Raw genomic sequence first — 15081 nt, 5'->3', positions numbered from 1 at the left:
AGAGGTGAGATTTCACCTGTTTTCTCACCTCTTTTTTCACCTCTTGAACTTTTTATAACATTCGGTCATAACTTCATCAATTTCATTTAAATCACGATTTAAAAACTCATTGACTTCATCTTCAACCGTGTCATCTTGTAATAAGAATATTTTCTTTAGTTTCATGTCAACATCCCGAACAGCACAAAGGATAAAATCATATTCATTTCTTCCGTTAAACATACTTTTTCTTTCTCGTTCATCGTTAAATAAATTATTGAAAATATAAACAGCGGTGTAAAAGTTATGTACTGTGTTAAATGTTGAAGCTTCACCTATTTTAGATTTTAGGATTCTTTTAGTAAGTAAATTGTTATCGTTCTTTCTCTTTTCCTTATCGTTCATGTCGAATCTGTCGAACCACATATCCTGTATTTCATCGAATTTACGAACTATAGAATCCGTCATTTCCCTGGTTAATGAGGGGTAATCATTATTAATTTTTTCATATAATTTGTCCATATGATTTTCATCGACGTTTCCGGAAAGCATTTAATTAAAGCAAAAATATATTATAGGTGAAGAGGTGAGATGTCACCCGTTTTCTCACCTGTTTTCTCACCCCAGTTTTTCACAAGCGTTTTACATGAATTGTACGATGTATATTTGAAATCCTAAACAATTTCGTAGCTTCTATTTCTTCTGTCAGTATGTCAAAAGTTTTAACAATGCCGAAAGTTTCTTTATATTTCTTCTTGACGTCAGATAGAAGGAAATCGTCAGCAGTTGGATAGTTTTTGTTCAGAAATGCTAACATGTCCATTTTATTTTCTGCTGGCTTTTCTGCTTCTTTCTTTAAGTCTGCATAGTCGTTTCGCATTCTTTCTATCTCTTTGACGGAGTAGTTATATTTCCTAATTGCTGCTTTACATTTAGAACATTGCGGATTCATTTTTGCGTTATATTCTGAAACCTTACCTGCTAAAACAACTAAGGCGTCAATGGTTTTCTTTAACTCAAAAGCAGTTGGTCTTATCTGTTCGTTCCATATTTTACCTCTTCTATCTTTATCTCTTATCTGCCATACACATTCAGCAACTAACGAAACAAAGTTATCGTAGGTCTTAAACTCCCCGGATTTATATATGTCAGAAACATTCTTATATACCATGTCGCAATCTTTGTCCATAACCTTATGGTTGCAATGAAATCCTAGAAACTCATAGTTTACCTTTCGAATGAACTTCTTTATTTCTACTGAGTCAGTTGGTTTCACTTCTATTTCATCGAATTCAGGAATAGTTAGTTTTTGATGCTGAATTTCAGGTAGTTTAGGTAAATGGTCAATAATGTCCTGCATTTCATAAAGATACTGTTCATTTGTTTCATCTTTCGCACTACAGTCTAAATTACTTGTTAAAAGTTCTTGCTTTATCTTCTGGATTTTTGTTTCGAAAGTATATGAAGAAGGAATGAAGCTTTTCATCTCTACTAACATAGATGTTGGATTCATGACTAACGAGTTTGGTGAAGTTGTTGTGGACAGAGTCCCGCCGTTCGCGGCTTGAATTGTTGTTGTGCCGATTGTTGAAATCATATCTTTACATACAAAATAAAAAAATAAATAAAAATAAAACTAACGTTATTTTTCTATCTTAAGGAAATTCATGAAAATTCAAGAGGTGAGAAATTAGGTGAAAAAAGAGACCCAAAGGGTCAGAGCCGCAAAGCGGCTAGGTGACATCTCACCTCTTCACCTATAATATATTTTTGGTCATTTACACTCATTTACGAAGAAGTTATGACAAAGCATTTACGAAGAAGTTATGACAAAGCATTTACGAAGAAGTTATGACAAAGTCACGAGGGTGAAAAAAGAGGTGAGAAAACAGGTGACATCTCACCTCTTCACCTAAATTATATTTTAGGTCAAAGCTTCCACGAGAGAAAAGATTCCTCATTCGCTAAGGATTCCAAAAATGAAAAAATCATTGATTTCGGCTGAGAAAAAACAGCAAAACCCTTCTTCCACGGGAACAAAGAAATAAAGAAGAAATAAAGTAAATTTTTTATTTATTCCCGTGGAAGATAGAGCACTTTTATGACACTTTTTATTCACGACAAACAAGACAAATAAAGAAAATAAGAAAATACGGCGCTGTCGCGGTTCGAACCACAGACCTTGACCCCTCCATAACACCACCTTAGACCACTGTGCTACGTAGCCTGTCGACATAAGATTTTATAAATTGCATATTTGACGTAAATTTATTTCCATCTGGCTTCCCACTGCATAAGATATTCATACGTGTTTGTAAGACATTCATTAAACTTCTTTTCTATTGCATCTAATCTTGCGTTATTTTTTTCAATAACTTGTCTGTATTCTTCATCATCTCCAGCAGTGTTTGGGTCTTCACGTTTAAAATATTCATTGTTAACCAATTTTTTATCTACAAATTTTATTAGTGTTTGATTCACTTCGTTATGATAACGGTCATATTCTTTCAATACGTAAGTGAAGACAAAATGCGTCGTACCTTCAATCTTAAAGCTTAAAGAACTTTCAACACAGTTTTGAGGGTCTGTCAGTGCGTCAATGAGATAGTATTCGAAGTCAGTCAATAATCTTTTTAAAGTCATTTCATACAGGATAAAATTTAATGTTGTGAAGAAATAGTGTTTATCTCAGAAAAAATAAAGTTAGTTTTTATTTTATTTATTTTTTTATCCTGTATGTAAGAACAGTAATGTCAACATTAGAGAACACAACAACTGCTATCGTTCATGAAGCCATAAATGAAGAATACGAATACATACAATATAACAAACAATTGAGACTCATTCGTTCAGTCAAAGATGATATGTATCAAATGCAAAGTATAATGAACGCTCTTCGTTCTACAAAGCAAGCATATCATTGGTTTGAAAACCAACAGGCAAAAGAACTTTTAGAAGAATTTCCTCATATGATTGCTTCCCTCGGAAAACCGAGGGAAGAGATTCCGTACGAAAATCGCAAGAATTTGGCACCTGGTTTGAAAGGTTATTATGTTCATAGACTTTTAGTAAATGCTGTAGCAATGTGGGCTTCACCTCGTTATGCTTGTTATATTTTCATGATGTTAGATGAACTATATAAAGCAGAACGTGGAGAGATGGAAAAGAAACTTCAAGCAAAAGATGAAGTCATTGAATCCAAAGACAAAAGCATACAGAAAAGAATACCACGTTCAGTACCAAAAGGAAAGGAAAAGAGTTATAAGTATATGATTTATACTGAAGAGTTGGAAAATGAAGAAGATAAAGATATGGTTATGTTGCATTTAGTCAGAAGAAACAACAAAAGCTTTTACGACCTTGCTAAAATATATAAATCTGACAGAAACTGGTTCTATCGTGAAAACTTACCGATTTCAATGACACCGAATGAGCAAATAAAGGAAATTGTCAAAAATACTCTTCCTCAAACACACTATGACATCAAAGGTTGCACAATACTTACCTTCAAAGAAGACTTAACATTACTGAAGGAAAAAATAACAGAATATTTCGATAACTTCAAAGAGGAAGAATGAAGTCACGACAACATTAACGAAGAAGTCACGACAACATTAACGAAGAAGTCACGACAACATTAACGAAGAGAGAATGAGGTGAAAAAACAGACCCAAAGGGTCAGAGCCGCAAAGCGGCTAGGTGATATCTCACCTCTTCACCAAAAATATATTTTTGGTTAAATAGCTTCAGGGTCAATTTCTTCAACCATTTCACTTCCTTCGTCAATGTCAATTGAAGCTTCTTCAACCTTTGGTAAGAACTTTTGTATAACATCTTTGTTCGTTATTGTCTTCAGAGATGAAGGATAATATTTCACAGATGTTTCACCCTTCTTATATTCTTTCTGTTCGGAAAGATTCATAGCAATACTGAAGAAGTCAATGTTGGAGTTCTTTATGACAGTATAGTGTGTATCTTTGACATTCACGAAGAAACCCTTTTGTTTCAAAACTACTGCTAACTCTTGTGAAGTATAACGTTTGCGGTCAATGACGATAGCTAATGGTCTGACATACTGACCAAACTTAGATTCTTTCACAAACTTCTTGTTAAAGATAACATTGACGTTTGAAGCATTATTGAACTCATTCTTGATGACAGTAGCGAGAGCATTGTATGAAAAGAACTTGCAATCTTGCATGTGTTTCATTAAAATAAAAATATTAAATTATTTTGAAAAATAACTTAAAAAAAATCTAATCTAATTTTTTCAAAAATATTTTTTTTATTTCCTACTAAAGATGTATCGGAAGTTGTCTAAGTTAGAACACTCGGAAATAAAACAACTTCTTACAGAAGCTAACATAGATGTTGCAAAACATTACGCAACAAACAAAAAGGCACTCGCTGACATCCTCAATGACTATAATGGTGAAATAACTTATGATAGAATTCATGATTACATTAATAACAAAACATTTCCTTTAAATGACGTTGCTATTGACTTATATCATAGACGTTCAATACCTCATGAAGTAAGAAGAGAAATGTTTGACATAACAAAGCCGCATGACGGCGCGGGCGTAGCCCATGCAAACGTTGGTGAAACACGAAAGAGAGATGACACACTGAAACAACAGAGAAGAGAGATGTTTAAAAGTGCTATAGAACAAGTTCGCAAAGCTAACGATGTCATTCGTTCCATTGACGACAAACCAAAAGAAGGTGAGAGATGGTTAAAGAAAGATGAAGAGAATAGGAAGAGAAATGTGAAGTCAGGCAATAGACTCATTGACTTTAACATCGAAGCTTTAGATGAACCAAACAGAGACTACTTACACAAACATTTCGGTAAGGTTTTCATGAGACTCTTAGAGAAAATTAAAATAAACTCACAACAGAGATGGATGGTATGTTATAAACTTGGTGGAAAGTATGAATGTTCTACGTTAAACCTCAATAATATTGGAACATTACTACATCAGCTCTTGAAGGAGAACTTTATATCAGAGATAGAAGCAAATGCTGCAGGTATTGTTGAAATGCACTATGACTTCTTCTTGACAAACATAAAGAATCTTACCGAAATAAAGATGTATGATTTAACAGAATATGAAGGCTTAACGATGTCAGATGTAAAGAAAGGCAAACCAAAAAAGAGACCATATAGAGATGAAAGCACACTGACAAATGACCAGAAAGCCATTTTGGAAGCTCTTAAGCAAACAGGAAACCCAGCACTTATAGAAAGCTTTTGGAAAGATAATGATGAAAAGAAGTTTTATAAGAAGAGAAGCGGTCAGTTCTGGAAGTATCTTTGCACATTACCTATAAATCTTGAACGCTACCAAATCTTCAATGAACTGAACAAAAGAACTGCAACACTTATGACAGAGGACAATTGTTTCGTTTATGCTTGCATTCAGGCTGGAGTAAATGAAGAAACTATTGACCACATGAGAGAAGTCATTCGTGTTAGAGACTTTCCTCAAAGTAAAGTACAAGAAATTTCTGACGCAACAGGTATAGCATTTAATGTTACCATTGGTTACTTCAATGACTCAAGACATAATGAAATAAAGAGATATATACCAAAAGAATGCGAAACTGTTAGAACTATTGACTTACTTCTTGTTGAAGACCACTACATGCTAAATGAAAGACTTCCAATGACAACATACTTCATTCGAAACTATATAGAAATCTTGAAGGAGTGTGGTGGAATGAACATTGAGAAACAGATGAAGATTTATACAAAGAGAGAAGATAAATATGTAGTTCGTTATGATAGAACAACACCGCTATGGGATGTTATGAAAACATTGTGGGAGTGCAAATATTTCGAACTATTTCTTATGGAGAACTTTTCACATATACTACTGACTTATATAAACAGAACCTTGCACCATTTAAAGATTTGACATATGCTCCAAAGTATTGTGTACAACTGAAGAAGAAAGCAGAGTCAAAAGAAGTAAATAAAGCTAAATGTAAATTCATTCCTGAGCACGTTTTCTTTGCTGACTTTGAGTGTAGCACAGACGGCTTTCATAAAGCTTTTAACATCTGTTATGACAGTGAAGATGGTTCAGTGAGTGAAAGCATTTGGGGTCAAAACTGTGCAACAGAATTTTTGGAAAGACTTCCTGACAAGAGTTTAATATATTTCCACAACCTCAGTTATGACATAAACTTCATCTTAAGACACATGACAGAAGTGAAAGGAACTCCCATCATTAAAGGTTCACGAACAATGCAAATAACTGGTTTATATAAAGGACGGGCAATTATTATAAAAGACTCTTACAGTGTTATAAATAAGAAGCTTAAACTATTTCCTGCTATGTTTAACTTACAAACAGGACCGAAAGAAGTATTTCCATATAACTACTACAGCAGTGTTTTGTTAGCAAATGACAACAGAACTGGTGTCATTTCTGAAGCATGTAAGTTTATCCATGATGCAGATACATTCATGAAAAACATAGATTCCATCAAAGGTTGCAGAATAGATGAAAACCACTTCGACTTAGAAAAATATAGCACGTTTTACTGCAAACAAGATGTAAGAATTTTAAGAGAAGGTTTTGTAAAGTTCCGCAATGACTTATTGAAAGAGTTTGATTTAAACGTTTATGACTACGTTAGTATTTGTTCTATTGCTAACAAATTGTTTGAGAACAGAGTATACTTCCCGAATGGAAATCTTTATGACCTCTCAAATAAACCAAGAGAATTTATTTCGAGCTGCATTCAAGGTGGAAGATGTATGTTGTCAGATAACATGAAACAAAAGAGCAAAAAGAAACTCATTGCTGACTTCGACACTGTTTCATTATATCCTTCAGCTATAGCAAGACTTTATACTTTAGAAGGTATTCCAAAAGTATTGAAGGAGAGATGTTAAGCACAGAGTATCTCATGAGACATTTATTCGATGATGACCAAAAGGAACCCATTGGTGAAAAGTTTATGTCTGGCTTCTTTGTTCTCATTAAGATAACAGAGATTGGTATACCCAGACACTTTCATTTAATAGTTTGCGACCCTGAACTAAATCCAGAACTTAACGTTCCAAGAAGTTCAAACAAAAAAAAGAAGAATTAAAACTCGGTAAACCCCAACTTCTTTACTTCCTAGAAATTCTATCTTCCTTTTATGTTTTCTCGGTGTGAAAACGGCTTCGGCTTTTTTTTAAAAATTAATTTTTTGTTAAGAGATAAGAGCTTAAAACTCGGTAAACTTCTTTCATTTAACGAAAAATTCTAATCTTGCCTTTTATTTTTTTTTCTCGCTGTCGAAACGTATTACGGTCCTGTTTTGTTTAAAAATTTAATACTTTTTTGTTAGACGAAAGCAGCTACAAACTCGGTAACAACTTCTTTATGTCTAGAAACATTCTATCTTCGCCTTGCTTATTTTTTCTTCGCTGTTGAACGTATTCGGTCTTTTTTTTTTAAATTATTTCTTTGTTAGATGAATATAAGAGCTAAAACTCGGTAAACAACTTTCTTTTATTCTAGGAAAATTCTATCTTGCCTTTATTTTTTCTCTCGCTGTGAAAGCGTATTCGGCGGTCTTTTTTAAAAATAATTTTTTGGCTTAGGAGTGATAAGAGGCTAAAAATCTGGTAAACGAACCTTCTTTTATTCTAGAAATTCTAGTCTTGCCTTTTATTTTGTTTCTTCGCTGTGAAACGTTATTCCGGTCTTTTTTTTTTTAAACATTAATACATTTTTTGTTAGAGTAAGAGCTAAAACTCAATAAACAACTTCTTTAGTCTAAGAAACTGTCTATCTTGCCTTTATTTTTTTCTCGGCTGTGAAACGTATCGGGTCTTTTTTTTAAAAATTTAATTTTTTGTTAGAGGATATAGAGCCTAAAACTCGGGTAAACAACTTCTTTTTATTGGCTAGAAAATTCTAGTCTTGCTTTAAATTTTTTTCTCTGCTGTGAAACGTATTATTCGTCTTTTTTTTTTTAAAATAAGATGTTTTTGTTAGAGATAAAGAGCTAAAACTTCGGTAAAACAACTTTCTTTAATGTCTAGAAAATTCTATCTTGCCTTTTATTTTTTTTCGTCGCTGTGAAACGTATTCGGTCTTTTTTTTAAAAATCAAATTTTTGTTAGAGATTAAGGAGCTAAATAACCTTCGGTAAACACTCTTTTATGCTAAGAAATCATTCTATCGTTGCCTTTTATTTTTTTCTCGCCGTGCTGTTCTAACGTATTCTTTGGCGTGTTTTGTGCGGTCTTTTTTTTTTAATTAATTTTTTGTTAAAGTAGATAAGAGCTAAAACTCGGTAAACAAACTCTTTTATCGTCTATAAATGTCCTAATCTTGCCTTTTATTTTTTCTCGCTGTGAACACGTATTCGGTCTTTTTTTTTAAAAATTAATTTTTTGTTAGAGATAAGAGCTAAATCTGGTAAGCAGACTTCTTTATGTCTAAAAATTCTTATCTTGGCCTTTTATTTTTTTTCTCGCTGTGAAACGTATCGTTCCTATTGTTTTTAAAAAAATTATTTTTTGGTTAGAGATAAAGAGCGTAACTCCCGTGAACAATCCTTCTTAATTTCTAGAAATTTATGTTAGGCCCTTTTATTTTTTTCTTCGCTGTTGAAAACGTACTCGGTCGTTTCTTTTCAAAATTAATTTTTTGTTTAGAGATCTAAGAGCTAAAACTCTGTAAACAACTTCTTTATTCTAGAAATTCTATCTTGCCTTTTATTTTTTCTCGCTGTGAAACTATTCGGTCTTTTTTTTAAAAATAATTTTTTGTTTAGAGATAGCAGCTAAATACTCGTGTAAACAACTTTTATGTCTAGGAAAAATTTATCTTGCTTTTATTTTTTTCTCGTGTCGAAACGCTATTCGCGATCTTTTTTTTTAAAAAATTATTTTTGGTTAAGAGATAAGAGCTAAAACACCGTAAAACACAATTCTTATGTCTAAAAATCCTATCTTTTGCCTTTTATTTTTTTCTCGCTGTGAAAAACGTAGTTCGGTCTTTTTTTTAAAAATTTAATTTTTTGTTAGAGATCAAGAGCTAAAACTCGTAAAACAACCTTTTATGTCTAGAAAAATCTATTCTTGCCCTTTATTTTTTTCTCGCTTTGAACGTATTTCGGTTTTTTTTAAAAATTAATTTTTGTTAGAGATACAGATTAAAACTCGTAAACAACTTCTTTATGTCTAGAAAATTCTATCTTTGCCTTTTATTTTTTCTCGCTGTGTAAATCGTAATTCGGTCTTTTTTTTAAACTTAATCTTTTTGTTAGAGAATAAACGCTTAAAACCTCGGTAAACAACTTCTTATGTCTAGAACAAATCTATCTTGCCTTTTATTTTTTTCTCGCTGTGGAAACGTATCGGTCTTTTTTTTAAAAATTATATTTTTTGTTAGAGATAAGAGCTAAAACCTCGTAAAATCAATCTTCTTTATGGTCTAGAAAATTCTATTTTGCCTTTTTATTTTTCTTTTCTCGCTTTGGAAACTCATTCGGTCTTTTTTTTAATAAAGAAATAATTTTTTGTTATAGAGAATAAGAGTCTAAAACTCGGTAAACAACTTTCTTTAATGTCAAGAATTCTTATCTTGCCTTTTATTTTTTTTCTCGCTGGTGAAACGTTATTCGGTCTTTTTTTTAAAAAAATTAATTTTTTGTTAGAGATAAGGAGCCAAAAACTCGGTAAACAATTTCCTTTATGTCCTAGAAAATTCTAAGTCTTGCCTTGTTCATTTTTTCCTCGCTGTAAACTATTCGGTTTCTTTGTTTTTAAAATTAATTTGTTAGAGATATAGAGCTAAAAGCTTCTTGCAGACAACTTCCCCATGTCTTAAGCAAATTTCCACATTCGTCTCCCATTTTTTCCCTATATTGGTTAGAAGTTCGAAAATGCTAATAATGTCATTAATATTAATTCGAAAAAGAAGACTTGATTAATCTCAATTGAATCTGCACAAAAATATTTTTAAATTACCATAACTTCTTGTGTTTGAATAGATAATTATTAATTAAACCTCATATAACTAGTTTATTTTTGCACTAAAATTATTTGAATTAATTTCAATTTTTGTTTGATTTTTCCTTCAAAAAATAAAGTTTAAATATCTTATTTGCCATAATAATGTGAATACAATACACACTGATACAAATTCGAAATTGAAAAGAAGACTTCTTTCTGTTCTTTTCAATCATTCAATTTTTAAATTTTTTCAATATTGATTTCTCAAATTAAATACCTATTAAAAACAACAAGCAATTTAACTACATTCAAATTTAATTTGTGTTATATTCAATTCTTCTCAACCCCACTTATAATCTTTCGGCTATAGCTTATGATTAATAATGCATAATAAATCATAACCTATAATGTATCATACTCTTTCACTATTTGAAGAGACAAACAAAGGTAACTTAAACTCCTCTTTCGCCGATCCGATTTGGCTCATATTAAAATACTCGCTTGCATATTAGAAGAAGAAGCTAATTTTGAAGTACGGCCCGAAATGCCACCAACGGAATTTTCGAGCTACTAAAAAGGTATTTTCTTTTTAAATGTGATTTTTTTATAAAAAATTAAATTTATTTTAACGATCAGCACTAAAAACTAATTTTATTGGAAAATCAGTTATCGACACAATTTATATCTTATTGGGTAATATAGATTCTTTTGATTAATGGCAATTAATGTATAATAATGCTTCAATAAGCCAAAAACCCACATTTCATACTGATTCTACTAACAGGTAATCTTTTATTATAAGAAAGTGTAAGCTATAGTCTGTTGTTTTTTAAGTTATAACAAATTCACAATTCTCTTATAAAGGACTAGATTGGAAATCTGTATTATTAACATTAGCTAAATGTAAGGGGTTCAAATAGAAGAGTAAAATTATCAACTTTATATGACTAACTGAAACCAATAAGCTTCTTTTTAATTAAAAGATACACGGTGAAAAGTTATTGAGCTATTTAAATCCTCAAAAATCTATGGTGAATTTTGGTCAACTTTTAAAATATATACCTCCATTATGAAAATCATTAAAAGCAGACAAAAATTCAAAGCCAATAACCTATTCCGGGACAATTTTTTTTTGATATTTTGATTTTTTGAAGGTATACTTTAAACAGTGGAATTTAAATGACTGAATCGAAAAAACATTAACTTCTGTCGTTATGGATTATTTGATTTAGACAATAATGATTTTAACTCTTTGATTACTCAAAAACTCAAAGTCATCTTTTTAAATTATTGCTTGGTAGCAATCTAACTCAAGTCTAAAGTACGTATTTTTATGTGGCCACTCTTAGAATTTCTTGTATTCAAATCTGTAGCAATGCTGGAAATGTTCAACCGATTAAAGTTATGGCGACTACTTCAAAAAATTATCTTGGTTCACCTTTTGCCGAAAACGAGTAAGCTGACTTATATTATAGTTGCATATCTCTTTTATATTACTATTTCTCTGTCTGGTTTCAACGGGTGAAATCGTGATCATCACTTCGTCTTTCGTGAGGCAGTGGTGGTTGTTACAAAAGGTAACCTTCGGACATGTAGCGTCGAAATCTGCAAAAAAAATTCTGAAATTTTGAATGGAGAAACAAAATTGCATATTACGTCCCTAAAAAAGAGAAAAATGAAGCCAATGTGTCCATCGATACTCTAGGACTTAGAGGCAGAATCCCACTGTTAATCAAATTATCACACATGCATCTCTCAGCTCAGTGAATGAGATCACTATCAGCTGATAACTTTTTTCTCCATTATATTTTGATGGAAAAGTGGACCAAATAGCAAAATTTGACCCTTCTCTCTACCTCTCCTTAAGAAAAATGCCCCAACAATATTTTCTAGGCAAATGTCGAAGTAGCTTTTATTAATAATTTTCATCCTTGATAAAAAGTCGGCATTTATTATACAGATATTTTTCGCTTTCAATTTGTCTCTTGTTATAAGACCAGAAAATAGATTTTTTTGCGGTTTTCTCAAGAAGAAGAGGTCAAAGTTTGCGTATTTGTCCACTTTTTCCACAAGAATTCAATATATGGAGAAAAATTTATCATATAGTTGATCTCATAATCGACTGAGGTGAGAGATGCATGAGTAGTGTAAATTTTTGATAAACAGTGGGATTGCTGCTCTTAGTCCCTAGTTCGAGACACATCTGGGCTTCATTTTTCGTCTTTTTTAGGACGTAAATATTCAATTCTTTGTGTTCTCCATTCAAATCTTCAGAGTTTTTTTAGCAGATTTCACGCTAATCCGAAAGTTACCTTTTGTATACAACACCACTCGCTACGGAAGACGAAAGTGTTCAACGATTTCACCCTGATAATCCGACGGTTGTTCTAAATATTCACTTTTGTCACCTACTCGGCAGAGGGTATATCTTGAATACCATATCAATAAAGTAAAAATTTCACTAACTTTGTTCGATTTGGTACATATAATCTATTATTCATATATATATGTAATTATGAAAAAAAAATAAAATGACCCGCATGATAATGAATTACCCCTCGATTTCCAATGTAATTCGCCGTTTCAAGGTATTTTTTGTATAGGACAAAAACTGCAATTTTTTCAGGATGCGATTGACAGTATTCATTATAATAAATATAACAATAAAATAATTAATTTATAGCAATGAGTATTTATATATCCCTTACAATTTTTGAGGCAAATGGAGAGGGTTCGGCGTCGAAATTGCACTAATTTCAAATCATCCTTATCTCAACGAATAACTAGAGGGATGGGACTGAAATTAGGCAATTTTAAATAGGTATGCGGTTCGAACATTTCGCTGATCGAAAAATTGAAAAACGCTGAATTTAGCTTTTCTTAATCAAACTTATATGATGAGGTTATTTCAATTCTCATAAATATACTGATATGTTTATTACTTTATGTGGTTGCCGCCTGCATATATGTTTTCACAATTGTTTGTATATGATATAAAAAAATTATTATTTTTTTTTTTATTTATATTTTTTTATATATTTTTAATTTCTTTATTTCTCTAAAAGGCGAAATACTTTTTGACATTTTTGAGGAAAAACTTTTATCATAATGAAGTGCATTAAATCCCAGAATTGTAGAAATCGATATAGGATACAGAAATTGATTCACTAAAACAATAGTATTTCAAATTCGATGATGTATTTAATTATTTATAAATAGATATTAATAAACGAAAGATATGCATGTTAATTCGATAATAATATTGGTATTTTCGATTTTCCAGATCTTTTGCAAGGAAAAGGCTGATGCGCAGTATTTTACAAAAAGAATGGAGTATTATAATAAAATCAATAAATCCTCGCATTAGATTTTGAGACATATCTCATTTTTTAAAATTTGACGCTTTCACGGTCTTGTTCTGTTCGAACACTTCGTGAAAAATGAGTATTTTCAAATTTTGCATAAACTGATACAGTATCATACATCCAAATAGAAGCCATCTATTTTAATACTCGTTTTATTGTTGGATTTTTTTTCATCTTTCTTAGGTTTGTTTATTGGGTGATAATTCTAGATTTTTCCCTTTGATTGTGAATGATTATACTTTTGTCATCATCATCCAATCATACAATAGTGTTTCTGAATTTGGTTTCCGCTATTATTTTCCAATCTAATCTATTTCTAATCAGTCGTTTCATGCGGTTCGAAAGTTTCAACGATAAACAAGTCTAATGAATTACCTCAAAGATTTATGATTTTTATAATCATTAAATACTATCTTTTAGTTGGAGAATAAAACATATTTTTAACGTCACAATGGAATTACCGTTTATTAAAAATTTTTGATTTTGCAGGGCAACAAATTTTATCATTAGTTAAAAAAAAAAAAAGTAGTGGGGCTTTCCACGGCGCGTTGCGCCCTCTAAGCCCGAAGTAATGTTTTACGTATAAACTGAAGTTTTCATTCGGCAGGTTTGTTCTTTCACAGCGCGTTGGCGTCCCTCTATGCCTCATTAATATAATTTCTTGAGGACTATGCCTTATTCCTGGTGATACTTTTTTTTTGTTAAGTATGCATCGTCAATATAGTATTATTTTTTTTTTTATCTTTTCTCGGGACTTACGTTAATTATTTTGGTTCTTATTTTTTATTTTGTTCGCTTCATTTTTTTTGTTATATAATGTTTAATCCAGGCGTCTCTAGGATAGTATATGTTCTTTTGAGAAGTTTTTTTTTCCTGTCTCTCTTCTCCTTTTTTTTTTAATACAAGATAGGACGGTTTATTTTATCAAAACTGACAGACATTTTGTTACCGTATGTATGTTTTTTTTTGTGCTGAACAAAAAGTGTCATATAAACATCTGTTCATACGAAACCGTTTTTACTTCACTTACAAATGCCTACGCTAAGCTACGTAAGAATATACCGTAAGAGAAGGGAGCAATTGAATACCATCAATTAGTAAACTGACACCACACAACAGTTTGCAACATACAATGATGATGACCCCACTGATGGTTGCAACAAATGTCAAGCAACCCTATGGCTTTTTAAACGAGTTATTGTGCATCAGAGTTGAGGTTTAAGAGCGGCACTTTAGCGAAAATGCAGGCTATGGTGGAGCTGGACAGACCGAATCAGGCTTATACCCTCAAAGCAATGAATTTGAGTTCAACTCAAAAATCAATAAAAGCTTTTTGTCAAGAAAGTCAAACATAGACATACAGAAACATAATAAGTAATAACAAAAAGAAAACTTAAGAATATGACAAGACAGACAAAGAAATAAACTGAGTTTAAGACGAGAGAAAAAGAATCAAAAAGAAGAACATACTGAAAGAACTAAAGTACAGAGGAATATGCGAAAAAAGTGTCAGAAAAGCAGCAGAAGTAGCCAAAACATGGAACAAGATGTTATAAATTTTGATAAGAACCATACTACTTAATATATAACGTACTGGAAAGATGAAAGAGATAAACAAAAAGCCCTGAAGACATATATGGAATAGCGGATGAGTATAAAATAGAATTGAACAAATGTTAAAGGCAAGACCAAACTTCTTACAGTTGCAACCCAAACCGTACAGTAATGAAAACTTAGCCCACAAAGAAGAGCTAAAACTAAAATACG

General features: G+C 31.6%; 3 protein-coding genes and 2 pseudogenes across 5 annotated transcripts, besides 2 other annotated features; 3 read left to right on the top strand and 2 right to left on the bottom strand.

The window, feature by feature from the left end:
- Window positions 1-7069: part of a mobile genetic element that runs on past the window's edge.
- On the bottom strand, window positions 37-447 carry TVAGG3_1055420 (uncharacterized protein; the record flags this gene model as incomplete). The annotated part of the gene is made up of 1 exon (XM_051255862.1): window positions 37-447. One exon carries the CDS (start codon window positions 445-447, stop codon window positions 37-39), a length of 411 nt encoding a protein of 136 aa, XP_051081436.1.
- Window positions 2730-3087, top strand: TVAGG3_1055410 (annotated as a pseudogene). Its single transcript has one exon. A coding segment is annotated over exon 1 (358 nt).
- On the top strand, window positions 3102-3557 carry TVAGG3_1055400 (uncharacterized protein; the record flags this gene model as incomplete). The annotated part of the gene is made up of 1 exon (XM_051255861.1): window positions 3102-3557. The coding sequence occupies one exon, from the start codon at window positions 3102-3104 to the stop codon at window positions 3555-3557; it is 456 nt and encodes a 151-aa protein (XP_051081435.1).
- Window positions 3716-4189, bottom strand: TVAGG3_1055390 (uncharacterized protein; the record flags this gene model as incomplete). Its single annotated transcript, XM_051255860.1, has 1 exon — window positions 3716-4189. The coding sequence occupies one exon, from the start codon at window positions 4187-4189 to the stop codon at window positions 3716-3718; it is 474 nt and encodes a 157-aa protein (XP_051081434.1).
- On the top strand, window positions 5022-6389 carry TVAGG3_1055380 (annotated as a pseudogene). The gene has a single exon. A coding segment is annotated over exon 1 (1368 nt).
- A 2469-nt stretch (window positions 7070-9538) lies between the features above and the next one.
- Window positions 9539-10390: a mobile genetic element.
- Between the last annotated feature and the right edge of the window lie 4691 nt (window positions 10391-15081).

This window comes from Trichomonas vaginalis, chromosome I, assembly GCF_026262505.1.
Source record: "Trichomonas vaginalis G3 chromosome I, whole genome shotgun sequence".
In the NCBI taxonomy this organism is placed as follows: domain Eukaryota; phylum Parabasalia; order Trichomonadida; family Trichomonadidae; genus Trichomonas; species Trichomonas vaginalis.
Note: the sequence above shows the minus strand (reverse complement) of the source record. Positions and strands in the feature narration are given on the sequence as shown.